Source organism: Dasypus novemcinctus, chromosome 16 (assembly GCF_030445035.2).
Source record: "Dasypus novemcinctus isolate mDasNov1 chromosome 16, mDasNov1.1.hap2, whole genome shotgun sequence".
Taxonomy (NCBI): Eukaryota; Metazoa; Chordata; class Mammalia; order Cingulata; family Dasypodidae; genus Dasypus; species Dasypus novemcinctus.
In genome coordinates, this window is record NC_080688.1 from 17,961,455 (window position 1) to 17,988,783 (window position 27,329).

General features: G+C 39.0%; 1 protein-coding gene across 1 annotated transcript in view; it reads right to left on the reverse strand.

Moving 5' to 3' along the window:
* The window catches only part of CEP192 (centrosomal protein 192), a 129,263-nt gene that overhangs the window by 44,335 nt on the left and 57,599 nt on the right, over window positions 1–27,329 (reverse strand). The window contains 6 exon segments of the mRNA XM_058277264.2: window positions 2,206–2,436; window positions 3,879–4,027; window positions 5,026–5,917; window positions 7,405–7,576; window positions 17,946–18,072; window positions 18,155–18,998. Of these exon segments, the coding sequence (XP_058133247.1) occupies window positions 2,206–2,436; window positions 3,879–4,027; window positions 5,026–5,917; window positions 7,405–7,576; window positions 17,946–18,072; window positions 18,155–18,998 (2,415 nt within the window).

Sequence of the window (27,329 nt, forward strand, 5' to 3'; positions counted from 1 at the left end):
ATTTCAAAAACGGATTTTTAAAAAGCAATGCATTAATATAGCTTATATTCATATCACTGCCATTTCTAACCAAATTAAGAGTCAGCATTAAATGTAAACTTAACTGTTTTCCCAGGCAATTTTATAGTTACTATTTTGTACGAAACTAAATTCTAATTTTGGGATAGTTTATGTATCCAAATACACTACAGAACAAAGGAATATCTTAGCTACTGCTGCTTTGAAAAGATTTTTTGCTTTTCAGGCAAATTGGCAATTATATAAAATAAATAAACCTCTCTTCAATAAGCTCTATATTAGAATAATGACTTAGTTCAAAATAAATCTTGGCATTTTAAGATTCAATCTAAACTTCTAACAATACTGAAAATGTTTATGACAATATCAAAATAGATGTATCAAAAGTTTAAAACATGTATACTGAGTGCCAAATATATACCAAGTACTGTTCTAGATGCTTAATCTTAACAGACTTCTCTAAACATGGGGCAAAAACCTAATACAGACCACTCACACCCACACATTTAAAATGCTGGATAATAATTAAAAACAACAAAATAAAATTTGGGGAGGGGAGAAAAGGGGTTTAGCCAAATGTAAAATAAACGGAAGGTCAGACTAGCAAATGAGAGATGACTTCCAAGGTGTCCTGGCCTCAAGGCAGGAGAGTTTTAAAATTCTTCTTAGAATTGTATAAAACACGGGGCTGTATAACACAAGGAATCCAGTGGCAGAAGGTGGACTGGGTAGCCAATTTGAAAAAAACAGAACTAGAAATGTGTAACTTTCAAAATTAGATCCATCCATCATAAGTCAGGAAATGAAGGGGGGAAAAAATAAAGGAAAAAAGTTTGGCTGAATTTTTAAGAGATATCATTAAAGCATAATGAAGCAGAGGTTGAAAAACTGAAAAAGAGATGTAAATAGATATTCCAGGAAACTACTAAACAAAAAAAAAGATAGTATAGCAATATTATCACCAAACAAAACACAACTTTAGACAAAGGGAAGAAGAGAATCATTACTTAAAATGGAACAATTTTACCCAGAAGGCAAAACGGTCCTAACTGAACACATACAGCAATATAGCTGCAGAACAGCTAAGACCAAACTGATAGAATTCTAAGGAGAGAGGGGGACAAACCCACAACCAGCTCTCTCAGAAGCTGAGAGGCTAAGTAAACAACAGTAACAATTACAAACAATAGAAAGATATGACCTACAGAGTTATAAACCAGAGCTAAAGGGCATGAATAGAACTAGGAGAAAGAGAAGTCATTCTTTTTACACACACAAAGAAACATACATTGAACACATGCTAGACTACATAATTGAAATGTGTGTGTGTCTGCCTGCCTATCTAACTATTTGTATCTCATATTCGGGCCACAACACCAGGAAAGAAAATGAAGGAAAAAAAAGGCAGTCAAATCATACCACATTTGGAAACTATAGCAACAATTCAATTTCCCAAACAGAGCAGCTCTGTTGGGGACTGAAACAAGCCCTGACACGTACCGCTCTCCCCCTACCATCCTATGGGTGGAAGCCCTTTTGTAAATGGGACTTTTGAGGTGTTATTACTAGTTAAGGTATAGACTCATCTGGGAATAGGATCTTCAAAGATCCCACTTAGATGAGATCAAAAGAGTGGGACTTTAGCCATATGACTGGAGTCCTTATGAGCAGAAGAAATTCAGACTCAGTCAAAAGAAGCCAGAAGTCAGCAGAAATCAGAAGAGGACACACAGAAAGAAATTGTCAAGTGTTAGAAACCTGCCTGACACTACAGACACTGGGAAAAGGCAAGCCCTGCTGATACTTTCATGTTCGACTTCCAGCCTCCAAACCACAAAACAAACTCTTGCTGTTATGTGTATTCATCATGGCTGACCTGGCAAACTAAGGTAAAAATCCAAAGAAGTTTTTTTTGCAACTTTATCATATAAACGTTTAGCAATGAGGATAAAACAGCTAACTGGCTATTGTTTGTTAGTTCTAGTAGATATTTAATACAATATTGAATAAACTACATAAATTTAGAAATACTGCTGTTTCGCCTTTTAATCTGAATCAATAGTTTAACAAATACAGAGCTCTTACTATGTGCCAAGCACTGCCTCCAAGTAGCTTACATTCTGTTACTTCTCAGGTTAACAGCCTTTACTGAAATGCCAGGTATTACAAAGGTAGTTTTATAGTTACCTCGATGACAGGGCTCTCAGCAATAGCAGTGAGAATAACTCTGCTTGCCAAGGCTTCTGCTTGGACGATTGTTTCAACATCAGCTGAAAATGACCAGGAAGCAACACTGAATATACATCTGAAAATCCCAGGATTGGATGGTATAAAAAGGATTTTTATTTCTTCTGTGGTATGCGGTCTTATGATGACTTTGTTCTTGAAAACTAAACAAGGATATGAAGAAATATCCACCTTCAAAAAAGAACCAAATGGATTATTGAGAAATAGCTTCACATGGAAATACAGGTAGTTTCAACTAATTTAAATTCTTTTTCCCAGTCAAACTACAAAATTTAGACATATGATTACCTCTTCAAAAACATCCAAATCATAACTCACAATCTGTAAAATACATTTGAGTTAAAATGCTTCATAAACGAAACTCTCTGAATTAAGACTGTGTCCCCAGTCTATTTTAAAGTAAACATGTATCCATACCATTACTTTTCTTGACAAGGACACAAAATGGTAGTGCTTCATAGCCCTGTAAATTTTTTAAATCCATTTTGGTACCTGAGAAAAATGAACCATATTGTTCGAGCTGCACATAGTCCCTGAGTTAGTCAGATGATGACGCAAACAACAAGACTGAGGTAATGAAAAAGTGCCGAGAATGGAGTGAGCTGGCCTGGTTCCACCATGCGCTCTGTTACAAAGTGGCTGGGAGACCTGAAGTCAATTACTATACTCTCATTATGCCGCTAGAAAATGAAGGGCGGTGAGACTCATCAGGCCTCACAGTCTACGCTATGACTAACTCCATTCTCTTCCCTCTTCACTATAAATGGGAATCTTCTTTTCTATCCCCATTTCTGTAGACCACACTACCTCTCCTAGATACCACTAAGAAGTCCTCAAATCTCACCCCTCCCTCCATCTTTAACTCTCTGCTCCAATCACCTTCTTCTCAAGAACTCTAACCTCAAGATATGAAAGCAGAGGAAACAGAGTAGGAAGAAGGAAAAGGTAGGGAAAATCTTATTTCACCAGGTAAATAAGGCCACTAGAAGGTCAGAGGGGAGAGGAAGCCCATCACCAGTGTTGGTTTGCAAGTAGCACACTCCAAACCAGGGGCTGCTAACCGTATTCCCCACTTCCCTCCTCAGTGGACTCCTGACGGTCACTGTAATTAGGAGAGGAGCATCACTTAGATTCTAGAATTCTACCAGCTGTGAATGATCATGAGAGAGTGCTGCTACACTATTTAATGTTAGAACTGTATTTTCAGGTATCCAAAAGATTGTGTAAGAAAATGATCTCAAAAACAAGTAAAAAAGACTCCACTTACTAAATGGAGATGTAGATCCCAAAGTAACTGATTTCTCTCTCCTTTTAAAAAAGTGACAAGAACTTATATTCAATCACATTTAACAAAATCAAAAACAGAAACTCAAAAGTTTTCAGGGATTTTATAAGTAATAATAAGTGGTAGAGCATGAGAAACATTCAGATTTCACCTCCTACACTGGAAGTATTACAAAAACTGAGAAAAAGATACCATTCCAATGGTGTGCAGAGTAGAGGAAAGATAGGCGGAGTATGAAAGTATGGAAGGAGTACACAAGAAAGGAGAAAGCAAGCACGTAATCCTAATGCAACTGCCACGTCAACTGAGAAAGATGCAGCGCGCTTACCTTCTCACCATTCACGCTAACGCTGAGAATCCCAATGCTGACCTGCAGCCAATGGTCGAGGGGATTAAGAACAGGGAGGTGGGTCTGTGAAGCAATACCCACACAGCAAGCATGAGGGAACTTCAACTCCTCGGGAACTCTCACACTCCCTGGGTGAGAACAAAACCTAGTCAAACTGCAAGTTGTATCAAACACCTGCTGAAAAGCACAACTGGTTAAATGGAAATTATTACACAAACTACCTATTTACCCTCAATAGCTACAGTATTAAGTGCCCCATAAATTTAGAAGCCCTTAACATTGTAGAACACTTGGCATAGGACTGCCAACAATTTTTTTCCTTCTACACCCAGCTCAGGAAAAAAAATCCATGGAAATTGATCAAACCCACAATTTAAAGATAATCAACTCTTTGATGTTATGATCTTTTAATAACTTCCATTTCCTTTTTTCTCCCACAAATTATAAGCCACTGCCTACCCAAATAAGAAATTACAGAGGCTGTAATTTTCAGAAGGTACATACCTACTTGGATTTTTCACTACTACCACCAATCTTATCACCATCCTTTTATGCAATTTCTTTGATCTTTGAGAGGAAAAAGGGAGTACTCCAGTGTTGTGTGTACTTTATCAGGAAAGCATATTACCAACTCTGGCTTAGCAGAGCCACTGCCAATAAGTAAGAGCCCAAGAAACAAATGGATCGAAAGCAATTCAGGGTACAGCTTAGTCACTGGCATAGAAACAAAGAGACGATGACTCTCAACACAGTAATTACCCTCCAAAAGACTGAAAAGGCAGATGTGACTCACTCACACATATGACCGAACTCTAATCTAGACATTTCTTAGAAAGAAAAATCCAAGTTCTGAGCAAAAGAGAGATAAGGAAGACAAAGGCATACATGGGGACCTTTCTACCTACATAAGTTTCAGTGTTTTTCTAATGCAATTTCGGTACCATTGTGAAGAAATAATTATAGACTGTGTTCTCAATTCAGTACAAAGAAAAAAGTCACATTACAAGAAATTAAGATGAACTAGTATCTCCTAGAAACAAATGAGTTGTGTGGTCTGATTTGAGAAAATTCAATTTTTAAATATTAGCAAGCAACAACAAGCAGTAACAGAGAAAAAGCATCTTACCAGACCCTGACATCATTCCTGGATCCCATGTTTCAATTCCACAATTGGAACCAACAGATTGCACCAGAAAAGGTTGTGCTGCACTAAGAATATTCTGATTTAAGGCATTTGAATATGGGTTACAAAGGGAGGCGGTGCCCGTCGATCCAGAGCCGATATTTTGTCCTAGGCAAAGTCCCACAGCCACAGAGCTCTGGACCTGCTCCCTGTGGACAGCAGGATAAGGCCCAGCTCCTGAGAAACCACAGACTGCAGCACCGCCCCCCGAAGGGAGGGCGCCCAGATACTGCTGGGCAAAGGGAACTGTGTTCACAGCCTGCTGGGCCAAGAGTGTGGGGATAGCAGCAGGAAAGCCGTGCGTCTCAGGAGCAGAGCTGTGACCCTGGAAGCCGGCAAGAGCACTGTGCTGGTTACTAGACGCCATCTCGTGAGGAGCTTGGCCACTGAAGTCACCGCTGCCAGTCAGCACATCTTGAGGAGTAAGCCTCTGGCCCTTGTCCACAGACTCCTGGCGCAACACAGGGAGGGCTGCAGTTGCTGACAAAGCCTGACGGCCAACATGTGGCTTGTTCAGTAAAGCCACATGCACCTGGTCTGATTCGTTAGGATTCCATGCTAACCCAACAGGATGAGTTTCAAATAGATCTCCCCTTTTGGAGGACGGATCTTTGTGCAACCTGAAGTTAGGCTTTACATCTTCAGTTTTGCTATTCAGGTAAGTAGTTTCAGTCACTTTTTTCATATCCAAGTCATTCTGAATTACACATGACAATGTTCCTTTCTCTTTACTTTGAAATGGAACTTTATCTTTCAGCTTTTGCAGATTCTGTTCCTCTGATGGAGTTGGACTGGCTCGAATAATTGTGGTGCTCAACTCACTGGTGATGTCGTCCTGAGTGTAACAAAAATTTTTAGCAATCCACAGCTAAACTATTATAGATTCAAACCATGTTGATATAATCTCAAGTACTGTAATAAGCAGATCTACATTACATCATCCCTCTAAAAACCTTTCAATATACCCAAAAAAAAGTGGTTTTGCAGACATGAAATGCAAGCTTTAAAGTTGAAAAATTTGCATCCATTGTTTTATAAAAAGTAATTATAATATGAGAATGCTAAATAGAAGGTTTACACCAACTATATCTCTAAAAACATTTACACTATGTACAATTTAACGTATACTTAGCCTTCATTGACTACTTTTGGCATTTGGTTTACAAATTTTTCCTGGACCAAAGTTTAGAAACAAAGACACTGATAAACAAAGACAAGAAAATTTGTCAGTTCTCAATCATAACAATAATAATAATAAACAACAACCAATACACTTTCAGTACCTACTTTCTAGGGGCCAAGCGCAGGTCTTACAATTTGTCTGAAGACATAACAGAGGAGCAACTGGCTGACTCCATAACTCAGATCTTAATCACTAAGCTAAGAATATATAGACCATATATCTAAGAACAACTACTTAAAAACAGCTCTCAATTAAATGGTGTAATGTTTTGTTTAACAGTATATCGTATATTTAGCAACTTCTGCACATATATTTAGTGACTTAGTAGAGGTGGTCTGTATGGCCTACTCATAAAGTCATATTCATCTCATTAAAAAACAATACTGTCACATTCACAAAACACACACAGATTATCAAATAATATTACTGTCCTGCATAAATCTCTCATCTCTCTCTCTCGTTCCCCACCACTCCTACTGCCTCTGTCTTTGTCCAAGCCGGCACTGCCTTCTGCTTACACCAAATCCTCTGGACTGCAATCCTGCCCCTCTCATCTCTCCTCCACACTGCAGTTGGAGGGAGCTTTGAAAAAGGCAAAATAGATCATGTCAGTGTTCTCCTGAAACCCTTCCAAGTTCCTAATTTTACATATGAGACTCTTCATGGTTTTGCCCCTCATTTGTTTCCAGCCTCATCTCCTACCACTTCCCCACGTACATTACTCACCATGGCCATCATGAACCCTGGAATTCCCCGAATGCAGTGTTCTTCTCCTGCTTCTCTGCCTAACTCCAAGTCATGCAAAGCACAGCTTCTGTGCACGCTCCATCTTGTGAATGACCACAGCACACGTGCGTGTCTACCCCCTGGGCATCGCTCTGTGCTTCACAGCATGTCTCGCATGTGCCCTCCACTAGACTGAGGATTTTTTTAGGGTAGATACTAAAACGTTTGTATCTCTAGTACCTGCTCAGTGTGAATAGCTGTTTGATCAATACACAAACGTGTACAAACTAATTAGTTTTAAAGGTAAAATAGCAACACAGAGGTTACCCAGATCCAAACTTGAGCCAGAAGCCTACATCAGTAACCCTTTAAAGTGGAAAGCTGATGTAACAATGAGAGGAATGCCTTCCTACCTTGCGATCCTCAAGGCCACAATCTGAGGCTGTCGTGGCACAGGTGCTCCCACACTCAGACACATAGGTGAGCCTGCTCACACTGGCACGAGCACAGACCAACTGAGATGATGCACTCTCACAAGGGGACTGCAGAGGATGACTTGTTGAACCTGAAGTCTCTAAAGCACACCTGAAAGAGAAAAGAAAACCTCAGACCTGGAGTTACCTACTCCTTTAATTAATTTATCTGCATCACCGAAAAACTGTTCTGCTTGTCTACAATTGTGTTAATCTACAGTCTCTGCTCAACTATGGATTCATAGTTTAACTTTAATTACCAAAACTGAAAATTATATTCCAATTGAATGAATTATCTCATAAACTGTAAAAGGAAAATGTCATGGAATTTTCATTAATGCCATAATATAAACAATCGCATGATGTTACCTAATCATTCATCCAATAAAAATTTTCTGAGTACCTGGTAGAGAGAAATGAACAAAGCCTTCAAAAACTCCTGCTCCCAAAGAGCAAAGAGGAGAAAGAGAGTCATGTGAGCAAGTACAAAGAAATGGGAACAGTAATCAACAGCTGATAGAACTATAAAGTGGGATCATCTTTTGGTTCCATGATTAAGCAGTACGTGCCAAAAACCTTAAATATATACATGTCTTTTGACTCAGATATTCCACATCTAGAAATTTATCCTAAGATAAAAAAAATTAATGTTAAAAATAAAGACTTCAGTAAAAAGATACATCATCAGTATATTGTCATTAATAATAAAATAGGAAAATCTTAAATGACGTATAGGAAGAACTAGATTTTATAGGAATTATGACACATACAATAAAACACTATGTAGCCATCAAAAATCATGCTGTGGAATACTACTCTCTGACTTAGAAAGAAGTTCATGACATATTAAGTAAAAAAAGATTAGAAAGCAGTAAGGAGTAAGATCCCACATCTCTTCCTCACACACGGACGTCACTTCTGCTTACTCTATTAGTCAATACCAGAAGCAGAGCCAACCCAGGTCCAAGGTAAGGGGAAATGGCAAGGTCACATTGCAAAAGAATGTGGGGAGAACTGTGGGAAGTCAGCTTCAGATTAGGCAGACAGGACTCAATTCTCTCACAAAAACAAAGGAGAAAGAGCCAAAAAGCTGCCCAAGTGGCCTGCTTTGGGGGTCAGCAGACCAGAACAGCACTTCACAACTCCTAGGAGGGTAAGGGACAGAGAGATAAAGAACCCAAGACAACAGACCTGAGTTACCAAACCCCAATAGCAGCCAGGAAGAGGTCCCCTCCTGCACCCCAAGACATTAAGCTAGGGTAAAAGCCCTGGCTCACTGCCTCCAACTGAAAGGGGAACAGAGGTCTTCCTCATTGGCAGCGGTAACAAAGGAAAAGGGACGGGAGTCAGGGGCTTTTTTTCAGTGAATTTGGCCAGTATAGCCCACTGTGAATCTTGGCTCCAGCCAGACCAAAACAAAGGAAGGCTGAAAAAACACCTCCGTGGAAACCTGGGCCGACGAGCGCCACCTACTGGCCAGTCTGGCAATTACATGGACAAAAACTGCTTTTGGTTCTCTACTCTGAGAGAAAATCTGTGCTCCATTAGTGAGTCCCTGGCACAATTTTGATAACTTAAGCTGGACAATTTTAAGGACTTAGAATAAGCTGAACCAAATATCAATGAAAGGAAGCAGATGTGGCTCATCAGAGCATCCACCTACCACACAGGAGGTCCAGGGTTCAAACCCAAGGCCTTCTGACCCATGTAGTGAGCTGGCCCATGCACAGTGCTGATGTGCCCAAGGAGTGCTGTACTGTGCCATGCCACACAGAGATGTCCCCCTTGTAGGGGAGTCCCATGCGCAAGGAGTGCACCCATCAAGGAAAGCTGCCCCGCATGAAAAAAGCACAGCCTGCCCAGGAGTGGCACCACACACAAGGAGAGCTGACACAGCAAGATGACTCAATAAAAAGACACACAGATTCCCAGTGCCACTGACAAAGAATGCAAGTGGACACAGAGGAACACACAGTGAACGGACACAGAGAGCAGACAACAGGGGGTGGAGAAGGGGAGAGAAATAAATAAAAAATAGGGATGCAGACTTGGCCCAGTGGTTAGGGCGTCCATCTACCACATGGGAGGTCCCCGGTTCATATCCCGGGCCTCCCTGACCCATGTGCAGCTGGCTCATGCACAGTGCTGATGTGCGCAAGGAGTGCCATGCCATGCGGGGGTGTCCCCGTGTGGGGGAGCCCCAGGCGCAAGGAATGCGCCCCCTGTAAGGAGAGCTGCCCAGCGCGAAAGAAAAGTGCAGCCTGCCCGGGAATGGCGCCACACACACGGGGAGCTGACACAGCAACATGACGCCACAAAAAGAAACACAGATTCCCGTGCCACTGACAACAACAGAAGTGGACAAAGAAGACGCAGCAAATAGACATAGAGAACAGACAGCCGGGGGGGGGGGGGGGGGGGAGAAACAAATAATCTTTTTTTTTTTTAAAGTAAATAAATAAATAAAAAATAAATCTTTAGGAAAAAAAATCAAAGATGTGGGAAAAAAACACAATAGGCAAGAGAGAAACTGGCCCTCGGGGTAAATTCACCAAAATAGTCAGATTTCTATATATTAGCCAAAAATTATAAGCCACACTAAGAAACAGAAAAGATGGCCAGCCAAAGGAACAAACCAAATACCCTAAAGAGAAACAGGATTTAAGACAATTAATCAGTTATAATCATGCAACTCTGCTAAATCAATTCAAAGAACTGAAAGAAAATACGACAAAGATAAAGGCTATTAATATTAAGAAGACACTGGGTGAAAAGAAAGAACAATTTGAAAGCCTGCAAACAGACTTTATGGAAATGAAAGATCAAATGGATGAGGTTAAAGGCACATAAGAGCAGATGTGAATAGCTCAAAGACAGAATTTTGAAGAAAGAACATTTGAACGGGAAAAGAAAGAGGAAGAGAAAGAGAATAGAAAAAATGTAAGGCATCTCAGGGAATTGAATGACAACACAAAATGCACAAACAAGTATTATCAGTGTGCCCAAAAGAGAAGAGAATGGAAGAGGGACAGAAAGTTTTCAGTCACTAAATAATGATTATTTAATTATTTAATGGCTGAAAACTTCCCAACCCTTATGAAAGACATAAATATCACTATCCAAGAAGGTAGATGCACGCCAAATAGAATAAATCTGAACAGACGTGCCAAGACACCTACTATTCAGAATGACAAATACCAGAAATGAAGAGGGGATTCTGAAAGCAGCAAGAGAAAAGCAAAGCATCACATACGCGGGAAATTCGGTAGGATTAAACGCTGACCTCTCATCAGAAACCATGGAGGAGAGAAGAAGTGGTATGATGTATTTAAGGTACTGAAAGAGAAAAACTGTCAGCCAAGAATTCTGTATCCATCAAAACTGTCCTTCAAAAATTGAGGATGAGGGAAGCAGATTTGGCCCAACAGACAGGGCATCCACCTACCACATGGGAGGTCCAAGGTTCAAACCCAGGGCCTCCTGACCCGTGTGATGAGCTGGTCCACACACAGTGATTATGTGCACAAGGAGGCCACGCGGGGGTGTCCCCTGCGTAGGGGAGCCCCACGTGCAAGGAGTGCACCCTGTAAGGAGAGCCACCCAGTGCGAAAAAAGTGCAGCCTGCCCAGGAAAGGCACCACATACAAGGAGAGCTGACACGGCAAGATGAGGCAACAAAATGAGATACGGATTCTGGATGCCACTGACACAAGTGGACACAGAAGAACACACAGCGAATGGACACAGAGAGCAGACAACTGGGGGGCAGGGATGCCAGGGAAGGGGAGAGAAAAAAATAATTAAATAAAGTAGTAAAAAAAAAATGAGGATGAGTTTAAAGTCTTCACAGACAAAAACTGATAGAATATATTACCAAAAGACCAGAATTACAAGAGATACTAAAGGAAGTACTGCAGGTGGAAAAGAAAAAACAAGGGTGAGATCTGGAGAAGAGTGTAAAAATGAAGATTATTAGGAAAGTAAATTAAAGAGTAAAAAGACAGACAATAATAAGACAACAGTAAGCCAAAGGAAAAAAATGGATAAAGTAAGTTGAATATAGACTTGCCATGGGACCCATCAATGCCATTACTAGGTATATACCCAGAAGAACTGAAAGCAATGACATGAATAGACATCTGCACACCTATGTTTGTACCAGCTTTATTCATGATTGCCAAACAATGGAAACTACTGAAGTGTCCATCAACCGACGAATGGATTTTTAAAAAGCCCCAAATCAAGACAGCACCGTCAGTGAGTTTCTAGCCAATGGAGACAAAACATCATTACCCAAATTGCTTCAGGCCTTTTAGCCTCTGCATTACAGGTACCTCCAGGGGTTCCTGCTTGCACATGCATACAAATACATACACACACTCACACAGATGTCATGACACAGCATGGAAAAACTTCTGAATTACTGAAGAGATGTGAACTCGCCTGTCTCTTTGGGTTGAAAGAGACATGAACTGCAGGAAAACACATGAAAATAAAAAAACAAAAATTTCCATCGAGATGAAACTTCAAAGGAATCCAATAACTTCCAGGCTGTGGACTCATATAGTGACTCAAATGCAGTTCTGGGGATAGGAGCACTAACTTAACTCTACAAAGTTAGAGTAGTTAGAAAGCAGATGACCACCTACTAGGAATGGTCATGAGATGCAAAACACTCACCAGTAAAATGTTGCTATTGCAAAAATGAAAGTTCTGACCAATATTTTCCCATATAGAGGAAAAAAAACTTAATGAAGCAAAAATCTCTGAACAATGAACATAAAGCAGAAACACAGGTCATCAAGGAAGAGACAGATGAAGAAACAGAAGACATAAAGAGAAACCAGGAAGAAACAGAATATGAGCTGGCAGGCATCAACAACAACAACAAAAAAAAAAGAAGAAAAATATCAAAACCAAAGAAAACAATATGAAACTAGAAAATACCACAAAGTAGAATAAGCTGTAAGAAACTGAAGTATCAGAAATATGAAACACAACAAAATGAAAAGAAACTATGAAAGAGGGTAGATCTTTGAAGTGATGGAATAATACTTTTCCTTTGATTACAGAGATGGGTACGTGAAACTATAACTGTGATAAAATGACAAAGTATGCATACACATTGTACCAAAGTCAAATTTCTGCTGTTGATATTGTACTATAATCATGTAAGATGTAACACTGGGGGAAAATAGGAAACATGGGACCTCTGTACTATCTTTGCCATTTTCTGTGACTCTACAGTTAGTTCAAAATAGTTAAAAAGGAAAAAGAAAAAGGATTAGAGAGAAAACAAATGCAGAAACCAAGCAAAAGAAAGCCCACATACACATCACCAGAGTCACCAAAGGAAAACAAAACAAAACAAGTGCATAAGACGAATTCAAGAAGTAATTCAAGGAACGTTTCCCTTAAATAAAAGAATACTTGAATTCACATACTGAAAAGGGTGTGTAACATGGAAAAGTGAGCATGAAGAGTTAACACAGAGATATAGCCTAATGAAATTACCGGGCTTTAAATATAAAAAATCTTTGGCATACCTTGCAAAAATAATCAAGTCAATTTTAAGACAAAAATAATTAGGCGAGTCTCAGATTTCTCTCTAACATTGAATGCCAGCAGACAGTAAAGCAACCCCTACGTGAAACTTAAGGGGAGAATGTGTAAGTCAAAGATTTTAAATGCCACCATGGTATCCCTCAATTACAAAAGCTACAAATTAACTTTTGAACACAAAAGAGATTAGGGAGTATCATTCCCATAGCCCTTCATTGAGCAAACTACCAAAAGATTTTTCTTCAGTCAATCAAGACAGGAAGTATCTGGTGGCAAGAACTTATATTTAAATGCAGAACAAAAACTAAAGTAAGTGTCAGATATAGTGATAAATCACAATGTAAATGCACTGCCTAAGTAGAAATTATATAATTTTTTAAAAAAAGTTTAACAGGAATAGGGAAAGAAAATATAAGTAAGTTCAGTAATTAACTCATTGGTAATAGTTGGAAATCAAAGACTTGCACTTGAAAGCTGACAAAACAAATGTCAAAGTAGAAGCATATTTAATGGTAGAAAGATAAACACTCAAATAACTTCACTGACAAATACCTGGGAGAGACAGAAGAAAAATTACTAGATTAAATTAAAGGTGACACATAGCCAGCAATATCAAAGTTTGGTTCTACTGGATGACTACTACTGTCCTTCAAAATATGAAATTAACTGTTAAATAATAGTTGGCTGTGGACCTGAAAATGTGTTCCAAATGTGGGATCTAAACGTAGTCACTGAAATATGAAAGAACTAAGCTTTCCACTGAGATTTAGCTCTAGTGGACTCACATCACATTTCAGATGAATATGCAAAATTTCAATGCAGGATGGAAAATTGTTAATAGGTAACTTTGAAATACAATACTTTTAAGTAAATTGAAACTGTTTAACATTTTTTATAATTTCACTTAGGCAAATTTTTCTTTTAAAAAAATCTTTCAAGAGAGAAACATACAAAAGGTCTTTTATTAAAATTTATTTTTAAAAAAGACCCAAATTCAATTTAATAAAAATAAACTTCCTGCATGGCAAAAAAATAAAAGCAAAGTCAAAAACTTAAAAATTAAAAACTGCAACTCATATCACAAATAAGAGACTATTCATTCTCCCTAGTATATAAAGGACTCCTAGAAATTGAGAAGAAAAAGATAACTGGGCAAGAAGGATTGTGGGAAGATGTTAATGGACTAACATGCAGAGCTGAATGTTCTCAAAAAAGACAACAGGGAAAGAACCAAAAGCTGTCAAAGGTACCTGCTTTGGGGGTCAGCAGACCAGGACAGTGCTACACAACTCCCCCGAAGGTGAGGGACAGAGACAAAGAAGCCAAAATGACAAACGTGAATTTCCAACCCTCCAAGAGAGCAGAGAAGGGCTCTTCTCCCCCAGCCCCCAGGTATTAAGCCAGGGTAAAACTAGCTTGCTGCAGCCAACTGAGAGGGGAATAGACATCTTCCTCCCTGTCAGCTATTGCAAGGGAAAAGCGAGGGGAAGGAGGGGTGCTTTTCTTCAGTGAATTTGGCCAGCAGAGCCCACTTTGAATCTACACTCTGGAGATTAAACACAGGAACACAGGAAAGCCGAGAACAGAAACACCTCAGTGGAAAGGTGCACTAACTAGTGCCATCTGCTGGCCAGTCTGCAAACAGCATGGACAAAAACTATTTCTGCTCTCTCTATCCAATCGCTGGGAGAAAAATCTGCGCCCGACTACTGAGTCCCTCGCCCGATTTTGAAAACCTAAGCTGGGCAATTTTAAAAACTGAGAATATGTTGAACAAATACCAAAGAAAAGTGGTGGGGGAAAAAAAGCAAGAGGCAAGAGAGAGAAACTGGCCATGAGAGTAAAGTCACCAACATATTCAGATGCCTAGACATTAGCAAAAAATTACAAGCCATACCAGGAAACAGGACAGATGTCCCAGCCAAAAGAACAAACCAAACATCCTGAAGAGATACAGAATTTAAGACAATCCGTGAAAATCACGACTCTCCTAAATCTCTTCCAAGAATTTACAGAAAATACGACTAAAGAATTAAAGGATATTAAGATGACACCAGGAGAGCACAAAGAACAATTTGAAAACCTGCAAAGAAAAGTAAGAGAACTTATGGGAATGAAAGACATGATAGATGAGATTAAATACACATTAGAGGCACACAGGAGCAGATGTGAATTGCTTCACAGAATTAGTGACTTCAAATGCAGAACATCTGAACTAGAAAGGACAGGAGAACAGAAAGAGAAAAGAATGGAAAAAAATGAAAGAGTCGCAAGGAACTGAATGACAAATGCGAAACACACAAACATTCACATCAGTGAATGGAAATCTCTACCAGAAGAGAATGGAAAAGGGGCAAAAAGAATATTTGAGGAAATAATGATTGAAAACTTCTCATCCCCTATGAAAGACATAAATATCAAAATCCAAGGAGGACAGCACACCCCAAAACAAATATATCTGAAGAGACCTACCCCGAGACATCTACTATTCAGAATGACAAGTATCAGAGATAAAGAGAGGATTCTGAAAGCAGCAAAAGAAAAGCAATTATCACATACATGGGAACCTCAAGAAGATTAAGAGCAGACCTTTCATCAGAAAGCCTGGAGGAGAGAAGAAAGTGGTATGATATATTAAATATTTAAGATACTGAAAGAGAAAAACTGCCAGCCAAGAACTCTCTATTCTGCAAAACTGTCCTTCAAAAATCAAAGCGAGGAAGCAGACTTGGCCCAATGGATAGGGCGTCCGTCTACCACATGGGAGGTCCGCGGTTCAAACCCCGGGCCTCCATGACCCATGTGGAGCTGGCCCACACAAGATGCTGATCTGTGTGGGGAGTGCCGTGCCACTCAGGGGTGTCCCCCATGTGGGGGAGCCCCACGCACAAGAGATTATTATGTTCAACATTTGAGGCTGTAATATAAAAATTAGAATTATGTTATAATTACTTTCTATATTTGAATTATTTACATTTATAAATGTTTGTTGCTATACTATCTATTCTTATAATTGATTATAACAAACTCTCTTCAAAAATTTGTAATTTCAGGAAGTAGATGTAGCTCAACTGATAGAGCATCTACCTACTATATGGAGGGTGCAGGGTTTGATAACCAGGGCCTCCTGATCCTGTGATAAGCTGGCCATGCTACTCAGGGGCGCCCCCGCATAGGGCAGCCCCACACGCAAGGAATGTACCCCGCAAGGAGAGCTGACCCATGTGAAAAAAAGCACAGGCCCCCAAAGAGTGGCACTGCACACACAGAGAGCTGACCCAGCAAAATGACTCAACAAAAAAAGAGATGCAGGGGAGAGAAATAAAGAAATCTTTAAAAGGAAAAAAAGGTTATTTAAAAAAATTTTTTTGTAATTTCTTTCTATTTCTCTATTTTATTTTACAATTTTACAAAAAAGGTCTTTTTAAGAGCTGAAAAAAAAAAAGCCACTGATTATACACTTTGGATAGATCATATGGTCTGTGAATATATCTCAATAAAACTGCATAATAAACAAAAAAAACATAACTGTTCAGGAATGGTCAGAAATGGCAGCTATTGAGTAGCAGGGGAGACAGACTGAAAGGGGAGGAATTTCCTTGTTTGTATTTTATTATTAATGAAATAATGAAAAAGAAAGAAAAATGGGCAACAAACATGAACAGATGTTTGATAGAAAAGGAAATACAAATATTGAGTAAAAGATAATCATCATCATGCATAATAAAAAAAGGCATTAAAATTATGCTGAAATATATTTTTATCACCTATAAATTCAAAAAGTTTGATAAATACTATATTGATGGGGTTAGAAGAAACCAGGCACTCTGCTAAACTATTGGTGGAAATTTAAATTAACACACTCTATGGAGGGGTTGAGCTAATTTCAATATAAATATGAATCCATATGTTCTCTGACCCAGTATTCTCATTTCTGGGAATTTATTCTTGCACAAGTTCAAAGTGAATATATTACAGAAGAGAGGTTATAATAAGTAACCTTATAATAGCAAAGCATAAGAAGTGTGTGTAGTATCATCTATTGTGTATAAAAAGGGAGAAAATAAGAATATATATTCATATTTGCCTATACCTGCATGAAGAATCTCTAGGAAGATGCCTAATATAATAGTAGCTCTCTGTTGAGGGGATCAGCAATTCAGGAAGATGAGGAATAGTGGAAGACATGGAGACATACACATATATATGTATACAATATTACATGTGAACAATGTAAATTTACAGTCTTTTCCAAAAATTAAATTTTAAAAAGTTATTATGAAGTTAAACAACAGATTGGGTTAAAATTTCAACCATTCAAAAAGCATTTAGCTCAATATTATTAAAAATGCAAATTAACAGTATAAGAAAACAGAAAAAATCAAATTATCCAAAATTTAAATTTAAAATTCTAATCAGAAAACAGGGAGATGGACTCTCTTCTTATATATTTATAGTAGAGTGAAAATCTTTAAAACTCTTTTAGAAAATAATATGCCAATATTGACAACCTAAAAATACTCTTACTTCTAACTTGATCAGTTCATTTCTAGGTATCAATCAAAACACAAAAAGAATTTTATGAGCAAAGCTGTTCATATCAACATCATTAAAGTAGGAAAAAAAGGTACAATTATCCGTTCGAAGTATCAAACCATGACCATGACAAAGTCATTATGCAGCCTGTAGTATTATTAATTTAACTTTACATATGGAGAATGATTATGCTACAGTAAGTGAAAAATCTAGAGTATAAAAATTGACACAGAAAAATGGCTGGAAAGAAATGCACAAAATATTTACCGTGGTTACCTCTGAGTAATGAACCTGCACATAACTAACTTTATTTCTTCAAACTTTTTCCAAATTCCCTACACTGGGCACCTATTTTTACTATTAAAACAGAAGTAAGCACCTACCCTGATAAACTTGTTCCTGAAACCTCACTAGGAGAAGAATGACTCAGTGGTGCAGTTGAAGGCCTGAAGCTGTCCTGGTCATCCTCTGAGCCATGTTCACCTCGCTCAGGAGATGTATTTTTCAAATCTATCAGAAAGAAGTATTTTTCAATCAGTACAGAAAGAACTCTGTGTAATTTTGTGAATATTACCAATTTCTTGACACTTACCAACATCTTCAGGTGAGATTATGGAATGTTGTTCAAAAGTCACATGCTTTTCACTGTTGCTTGACACACTAACATATTCATTTTGCCTCTGATTTTCTCTGTTACTTTGTATTTGTTCACAATCTTCTAAAAGCCAAAGAGATGTTATTTTGGAGTTCCTTACTAATGGATGACTATCAGATGCTGGAGTGGAATTTGATATAGCTTTTTTGCTATAACCAATATCCAATAATTCAGTATCAATAGGATATGTCTTCACATCACTTATTATGTTCTCATTCTCTCTTATATTTGAAAGATTTGAATCTGAAGAGTTTACTGAAGAGTTTATAGTTCTAAATGATCCCTGGTTCTCATTCTCTCCATGTTCACCATAAAAAATAGCTGCAGTTTTTCCTTCTGGTTCCTTTACATTTATGTTAGCACCACCTAAGTCTACTGTATGGAGAGCTTGTGGAGTTTGCTCTTTTGACAAAGATAAATCCCAAATATCAGACACACCGCCTCTTAAAGAGTTTTCCAGTTCACCTTCATATCCACTAACTTCTGTTTTTTTAAGGTATTTCTCCATATCAAATGTGTTGGAACCATTACTTCTTTCCAAATCATAAGGTAAGAAATGAGACACAATGGAACAGTCTTTCAATTTATCATCTTCCTGAAAAGTCTTCTGACTGGGTTTATTTGAAAGTGCCTTTATCATGGCGGCTAGGTGGGAAGGATCAGTATTAACGGAAGCATTTGCAATGGCTGAAGCAATGGTACTTATCCTAAGTACAGAATCACCACTATCAAGTAACTTGTCTTTGTACTTTTTGGGTTTCTTGTTCACAAGGAAAGAATCCTAGAAATGAGAAAATTTACATCAGATACGTTTACCTAAGATTCAGAGACATTTACGTATTAGTTTAACCTTTATTTATAAGTACTAATAACATTAGAAGCAGCAAAAGAAATCAGTGGTATAACAGTTAACTATCCTATTGGAAAAAGACAGCTATTATGAACTTCAATTATACTGTTATCGCAGTTATTTACAAATCTCATTAACATTTGTTGAAAAAAATCTTCAAGCATTAAAGAGATGTTAAACTGAATAGTAGTTACAGTTACAAACAACAACTGAGGGAGTGCTGAGTTCCTACCCAAGGAAGCTCTATCACATTCCCCAATGGAACAGCAACAATTCCCCAGGTGCAACAGCAAAGACCAAGAAAGAAGGATGGTCCAAAATGAGCCCTTGATACTGATGACTCTGCTTATGAGCCTGTGTGCCTGAAATATGAAGCAGGCCTAGAGCTGCAGGGTGCCTAAGAATTACCTCCTGAGAGCCTACAGACTGCTCACACGTGGTTACTCTCTAAGCCAAACGCAGCATGTTAATGACCTTCCCCATAGCGTGGGACATGACTCCCAGGGCTAAGCCTCCCTGGCGCCGGAAGGATTACTACCAAGCACCAGCTGGTGATGTAACTAGAAAAAGACCTTGAATGAAAGGGTCAACTCAGACCAGCAGAATATCTTAGCCTACATGTAGGATCATGTGTTAAAAACTGCTTTCTGAACTTGAATAAAAGGGGGAAATGGCAAAGACAAATGAGTTTATATGGACAAGAGTCTTCAAAAAAGAGTCAGGAGGTCATCAGAGGGGTCACTCTTACGCATACCTCAGCAGGATCCCAGAGACAGCCAGAGTAGATACAACCCCAGGTACTGGTGCTCCTGAGGGCTACAGAGACCCACAATTTCTACAGTCATGGCAAATAGCTCTGGAATTCAGTGCTTTGTCAGTTGGCCCTACTCTGGAATTTGTGTTCCTGAGTGTGTTGGAGTTGGACTCAGATGTGCCCTTTCTACCCATGCCTCTTCAGTCATTTTTACTGAACCTATGGTTGGTGCTAGGGTTGGTGTATACTTAGGAGACTTGAATCTCTGGACTGTCCATGTGCCAGGTGGGTCCTGAGAATCAGCAGACTTGCAACTCCTACCCTTTGGTTCACTGGACTTACTCAGGCCAGCTAACAGGGAGGTGAAGATGGTCAACCACCACACCAGTGAACTGAGAGGGCCTACAACTGCAAGCAGGAGAACTGCATCCATCATCCATGTGAAATCTAAGCCCTCTCTGGATACAGAGGTAGAATGGACATCACCATCCCAGGATCCACAGGATGAAGGAATAAAATATGGATTAGAGTGGGCTTGCTGATATTCTATTTATGGAACTATTGTGACTAGTAATGGAAGAAACTGTAGCACTGATGTGGAGAAAATGGCCACAGTAGTTGCTGAGGGCAGGGAGAGAGAAGAAGAGATGTGATGTGCGGGCATTTTCGGAACTTGAAATTGTCATAAATGATATTGCAGGGACAGATGCTGGACATTATATATCCTGCCATTACCCACTGAATGGACTGGGGGAGAGTGTAAGCTACAATGTAAACTATTATCCATGTGGTGCAGCAGTACTCCAAAATGTATTCACCAAATGCAATGAATGTGCCACAATGATGGAAAAAATAAAAAGAAAGAAAGAAACTGAATGGGGAACCTACAACTTCTCTAATAAAAAATATTTAATAAAAATAAAAACTGAATGAGAGAATGATTTAAAACAAAAAAAAATTAAGATATTGAGATTGAAAAGCCACTGATATAGCATGACTGAAAGTATTAATATAATTCTTAATTAATTGTCAGAATTATTTATAGACACCATGGGTTAAAAATTTTAAAAACCTAAAATGGGACAAAAGGCAAAGAAAAATAAGTTTCATCTAGCAGAGAACTAGAAATGACAAAGGAAGAACTAAATGTAAATTCTATAATTAAAAAATATAATACCAACTTAATCGTCGGGTAGACTTCCCAATGTTGCCTTTTACTCCTTAAATATATTCAGCAGAGGTATTATGGATTCTCTCTGATAATTCCACTATCTATACACCCCATGGGTTTGTTTCTGCTGTCTGAGCACAGACTTTCAAATTGAAACAATGAGAAATGATACAAAGTACTAAAAGTCATTTCTAATTTAGAAGTCTATACCAAGCAAAAATATGTCAAAATGAAGGTGAGGGAGAACCCACAAGATGGCAGCAGACTAAGGGGCTCCTAGAGCCACCCTGTGCTGCAGGACAGTTAGTAAACACCCCAGAGCTAGCTGAAGCACCTGTCTGGAGGCTCCAGGAAACCAGAAGAGCATGCTGCAACATCCTTGAAGAAATGCAAGGAGAAGATGGCCCATCTGAAGAGAAGATTCATAAATAGAACACTCCATGCCACGGAGGCCAGTGCCCATCCTCCACTAGTGGCACAAGCCGCCTCAGGAGCTATTCCTCGGCTGGAACTAGAAGCTCCACTTCCCAAAAAACAGGGGAGGAAGGGATGATTGGCACCAACTTCAACTACTGATTAGTAAATTCGGTGGGCTAAAGTATAATCCTAAGAACGGCTAAAGTTTGAACCTGTCCAAGTCAGAAAGAGGCCAGTAACCACCATTTAAACTCCACCCCTGGCAGGAGGAAAAGCAGGATGAACTGAAGATCACAGTGCTGGTAGGGATCAGCTTCCTTCCATCCAGATCAGACTGCAGCTCTAGCAGAAGCCCCAGCCCCACCTCTGGCAGGAAAGAAGCTGGGGGGACCTGTGCCAACCTCTCTGGGTAACTGCAGGTACATTCGGCTGGCATAGGCTAATAAGTCGGAAGTCAACCTGGGCAACAGCAGTCATTCTGGACTCGCACGACATAGACTACTGCCCACACCTGCAGCTCCATGCCCACCCTAGGCAGGAGAAAAGGGAGACTGAAGTTTCATCAGTCTCTCTGGGTAACTACAGTCTAGGCCTGCACAACTTGGATTACTACACACAGCTGTGGCTCTGTCCCTACTGCTGGTAAAGAAGAAAGTTGGGAGAAGCTTCACTGGTCCCTAGGGAAATGGGGGCAGCTTGAACCTCCATAGCTTACAGCACCAACTACATTTTTTGCTTCTACTGCACAGCCAGCAAGGCAGAAAGGGCAAGAAAGCCCAAGAGAAAAACTGCACCCAAAGTAAATATATCTAGTAAGCTAGATGCCAGGACACCAACAATAAATCACAATCCACCCCAAGAAATAGGAAGATACAGCCCAGTTAAACAAACAAGATAAACCTCCAGATGACATAAAGGAGTTGAGACAACTAATCACAGATGTTCAAACAAACCTCCTTAATAAACTCAATGAGATGGCTAAGAGATTAAGGATACTAAGACGACACTGGATGAACACAAAGAACAATTTGAGGGAAACGGACTTTGGCCCAGTGGTTAGGGCGTCCGTCTACCATATGGGAGGTCCGCGGTTCAAACCCCGGGCCTCCTTGACCCGTGTGGAGCTGGCCATGCGCAGTGCTGATGCGCGCAAGGAGTGCCGTGCCACGCAAGGGTGTCCCCCGTGTGGGGGAGCCCCACACGCAAGGAGTGCGCCCGTGAGGAAAGCCGCCCAGCACGAAAAGAAAGAGCAGCCTGCCCAGAAATGGCGCCGCCCACACTTCCCGTGCCGCTGACGACAACAGAAGCAGACAAAGAAACAAGACACAGCAAATAGACACCAAGAACAGACAACCAGGGGAGGGGGGGAATTAAATAAAAATAAATAAATCTTTAAAAAAAAAAAAAAAAAAAAGAACAATTTGAAAGCATACATAGAAAAATAGCAGGTCTTATGAGAATGAAAGGGACAAAAAATGAAATTAAAAATACAGTGGAATCATATAATAGCAGATATGAGGATGCACAAGGACTGGTAAGCTTGAAGAAATGGTCTCTGAAAGTGAACATACAAGAGAACAGATGGAGAAAAGAATGGAACAGATTAAGGTCTTAAGGAACTAAATAACAGCTAGAGATGTGGAAGCACACGTGCTATGGGTGTCCCAGAAGGAGAAGGGAAAAGGGACAGAAGGAATATTTGAAGAAGTAATGGGAGAAAATTTCCCAGCCCCACTGAAGGACATGGATATTCATGTCCAAGAACAACAACATACTCCTGCCCTAATAAAATCGAAGAGACCAACTCTTAGACACATGCTGATCAGAATGCCAAATGCCAAAGACAAAGAAAGAACTCTGAGAGCAGCAAGAGGAAAGCAATGTCTAACATATAAGGGATACCCATTAAGATTAAGTGTTGATTTCTCATCAGAAACCACAGAGGCAAGAAGACAGGGGTATGATATATTTAAGATACTGCAAAAGAAAAACTTTCAGCCAAGAATCTTATATCCGGCAAGTTTGTCTTTTAAAAATGAAGGCAAGTTTAGAATATTCAGATAAACAGAAACTTAGAGTTCATAACCAAGAGACTGGTTTTGCAGGAAAAACTAAAGGGTGCGCTCTGGTCTGAAAAGAAAAGACAGGAGAGAGAGGCTTGGGAAAGAGTCTAGAAGAATATATCAGTAAAATTAAAAGTGTCAAAAGAGTGGTGAAAATAAAATATGACAGATAAAACCCAAATATTTAGGAATAAACTCACCAATGATGTAAAGCTCTTGTTTTCAGAAAACACAACTCATTGTTGAAAGAAATTTAGAAAGACCTAAATAATTGGAAGAACATCCCATGCTCACGGATTAGAAGACTAAATAACATTAAGATGTCAATTCTGGGAAGCGGACTTGGCCCAAAGGATAGGGCATCCGCTTACCACATGGGAGGTCCGCGGTTCAAACCCCAGGCCTCCTTAATCCATGTGGAGCTGGCCTATGCACAGTGCTGATGCGCACAAGGAGTGCCATGCCATGCAGGAGTGTCCCCTGTGTAGGGGAGCCCCACATGCAAGGAATGTGCCCTGTAAGGAGAGCCACCCAGCACGAAAGAAAGTTCAGCTGGCCCAGGAGGGGCAGCCGCACACATGGAGAGCTGACCCAGTGAGATGACGCAACAAGAATAGACACAGATTCCTGATGCTGCTGACAACATTACAACAATGGAAGCGGACACAGAAGAACGTGCAGCAAACAGACAGAGAGAGCAGGCAACTTGGGGCAGAGGGGGAGGGAAGGGAAGAGAAATAAAAAATAGATCTTAAAAAAAAAAAGATGTTAATTCTACTCAAATTGATAGAGATTCAGTGCAATCCCGATAAAAACTGCACGAGCATTTTTTAAATAAATGGAAAACACGACTATCAAATTTATTTGGAAGGGTAAGAAGCCCTGAGTAGTCAGAAACATCTTAAAAAGGAAAAGCAAAGTTAGAGGACTCTCATTTCTGGACTTTAAATCATATTACCTAGCTACAGTGGTAAAAATAGAATGATACTGGCATAAAGACAGACACAGTAATAATGTAACATTCATGCATCTATGCCAAAGATGTGCTGTGTTGATAATGGGAGAGTATGGAAAAAATGTGCCAAATGTACACTATGAACCTGGTAATAATCTCGTGATACTATCTCATTATCTGTAACAAATGTTCCATGACAGTGTGGTATGATGATAGAGGGGTGTTTATGGAATTCTGCACACGCGCATGATTGTTTTGCAAGTTTACAACTTCTGTCATAAAAACATATTTAAAAAATAATAATAGGGTAGGTTGGGGGAAAATATGTACCAAATGTAAGATAAGGACAACAGTTAGTAGTCAGATTTTTTTTAATATACCTTTTTTAGAAACTTAGATTACATAAATGTTATGCAAAAAATATAGGGGATTCCCATATACCCCACTCCCTAGCCTTCCCACATTTTCCCACATCAGCAATACCCTTCATTAGTATGGTACCTTTGTTACAATTGATGAACACATCTTGGAGCACTGCCACTAAGTGATGATAGTAAGATTTTGAAGGTATTCTTATATAATTTGTAACAATTATCTCACAACAAAGCAAGGTGTTAGTGTGGTTGATGTATGGGACCCCTGTATAATGTTATGCATGTTTGCTTTGTAAGTTTACAACTTTTACTATACACTTATTGTTTATGTATGTTCACATATAAATGATATAAAACTAATAATAATAGGGCAGGTTGAGGGAAAAATACACCAAATGTAAGATATTATGGTTAGTAGTAATATTTTGAGGACACTTTTTAACCTTTAGTTAAAAATGTTTCACAACAATGCAAGGTATTGGTGGTAGGGTGAGTTATGAGAGCCCTGTATGATGTTACATGTGTTTGTTTTGTAAGATCACAACTATTACTATATACTTACTATGTATGTTTACGTTTGAATGATATACTTAAATAAGTGGAAAAAAAAAAAATAAAGGTGAAGGGAGTGGATGTACCTCAAGTAGCTGAGTGCCTGCTTCCCACATATGAGGTCCTGGGTTTCAGCCCCAATACCTCCTAAAAACTAAAAGAAAACAAACAAGCAAAATGAAAAAACCAACTTAGGAGCTATGTAGCAAAGTGTTGAGCACTGGCTTCCTAAATATAAGATCTGGGGTTCAATTCCCCACCCCAGTACCTGGGAGGGGGAAAAGGTCTACTCAGGGTGGGGGTGGGGCATATGAGAACTCTGTACTTTGCGAGTTTTCTGGAAACCTAAAACTGCTCTTAGAAAATAAAGTCTATCAAAAAAAGAGAGAAAAAAAGTTAAGGTGAAATAAAGGAACTGTTAAAGAGACAAAGAGAATCTATTAATAGCATACAGGAAGGAATGAATCTCAGATGAATGTATGCATGTAATACAGCAATCAACATCTCCAGAAAAACTGAAATACATAACAACGGCTTAAAAAAGTCTGTCTGAGTGGGGGGTGGGGCAGTAACCGGAATGCTTTATGATCCTTGTAATATCAAGTAAAAGGTAAAAAAGAAAAAGCAGCTGCAATTTATTATAGGCATTAGTAAGTCAAGAAGACAGATTATAATTTCTAAGGTATCAATAAAGTAACAGGAAAAGGATATATGATTGATTACCAAGATAACCAGAGGGGAAAAATTAGAATAATATAAAATATTTAAACAATCAAAAAAAAAAAAAGCAAAAAAAGAAAAGGGACAAATAGAAAGCAAATAAAGAGAACAAACTCCCATGTACTAATATGTGGAAAATTGATTACCTGTAAATATAAGTGGAAAGAAAGATTGAAAGACAAGTTTGAAAATAAAATTAAATGGTGACATTATCAATAAGGTAACAAAAGGCGTCCCCCAGAAAAGTCTCCTCAGGGCATCACCTAATAAAAGGACAGATTCCACTTGTTTAGAACTCTGAAGTATAGTAGAAACTGGAGAAGGCTTCGACAAACACTGAACAAAGAAAATTCTGTCCCAAACCTGCTGGTCCATTTCCGTCCCTGTCACCCAGCCTAGTGCAGCTTAAAAGTCACCCAGAGGCAGCAAAGCCCGGGTCCCTTGCACCACAGAGGCAGACTATAGAGTCATTCAGCAGCAAGGTAGAACTTGAGGCATATCCAGGCACAGGGACCCAATCCACGAAGACCCAGGGTGGAACACAAACCTTTAAGTCACGCTGTGTGCGGCACATAATCAGCCACCAGAGAGAAAGAAATCCTAATTATACAACATACCTAGGGCAAGAATCAGATGAAGAAAAGCTGAGAAAATCTGAACAGTAAAACACAGGCTATTCTAAAAGTCCAGAATAAGTTGGACCAAGCATCAAACCCTTAACACAAATCCAGTCAACAATAAAATACTAGAAAGGAGGAAGAAACTGACCAACAGATTTGAGTGACATGAGGAAAAAATGATAAATCATGCTAAAAACAGGGAAATATGGCTCAATCATGAGAACAAATTAAAACTTTAGAGGAGACAGAGATATGGAAAAACTAATCAAAGAAATTCAAACAAATTTCCTAAATCAATTCAAGAAGATGAAGAAAAATATGGATAAAGAGCTAAAGGATATTAAGAAGAAAGTTATGTGAGCATAAAGAAGAATTTGATGTACTACACTAATAAAAGGTGCTATTAATGGAGGAAAGTGTGGGAGGAGTGGGGTATATGAGAATCCCTATATTTTTTGATATAACACTTATGTAATCTAAAGCTTTTATAAAATAAGAAAATAAAACAAAAAAAGGTAATCAACTTCATTAATAATCAGGAAAATGCAAACTAAAACTAAAAGAAGGTAGCACTGCACCTGGCAGAATAATTACCAGGCCATTACTAATACCAGATATTAGTAAGGCTGTATCATA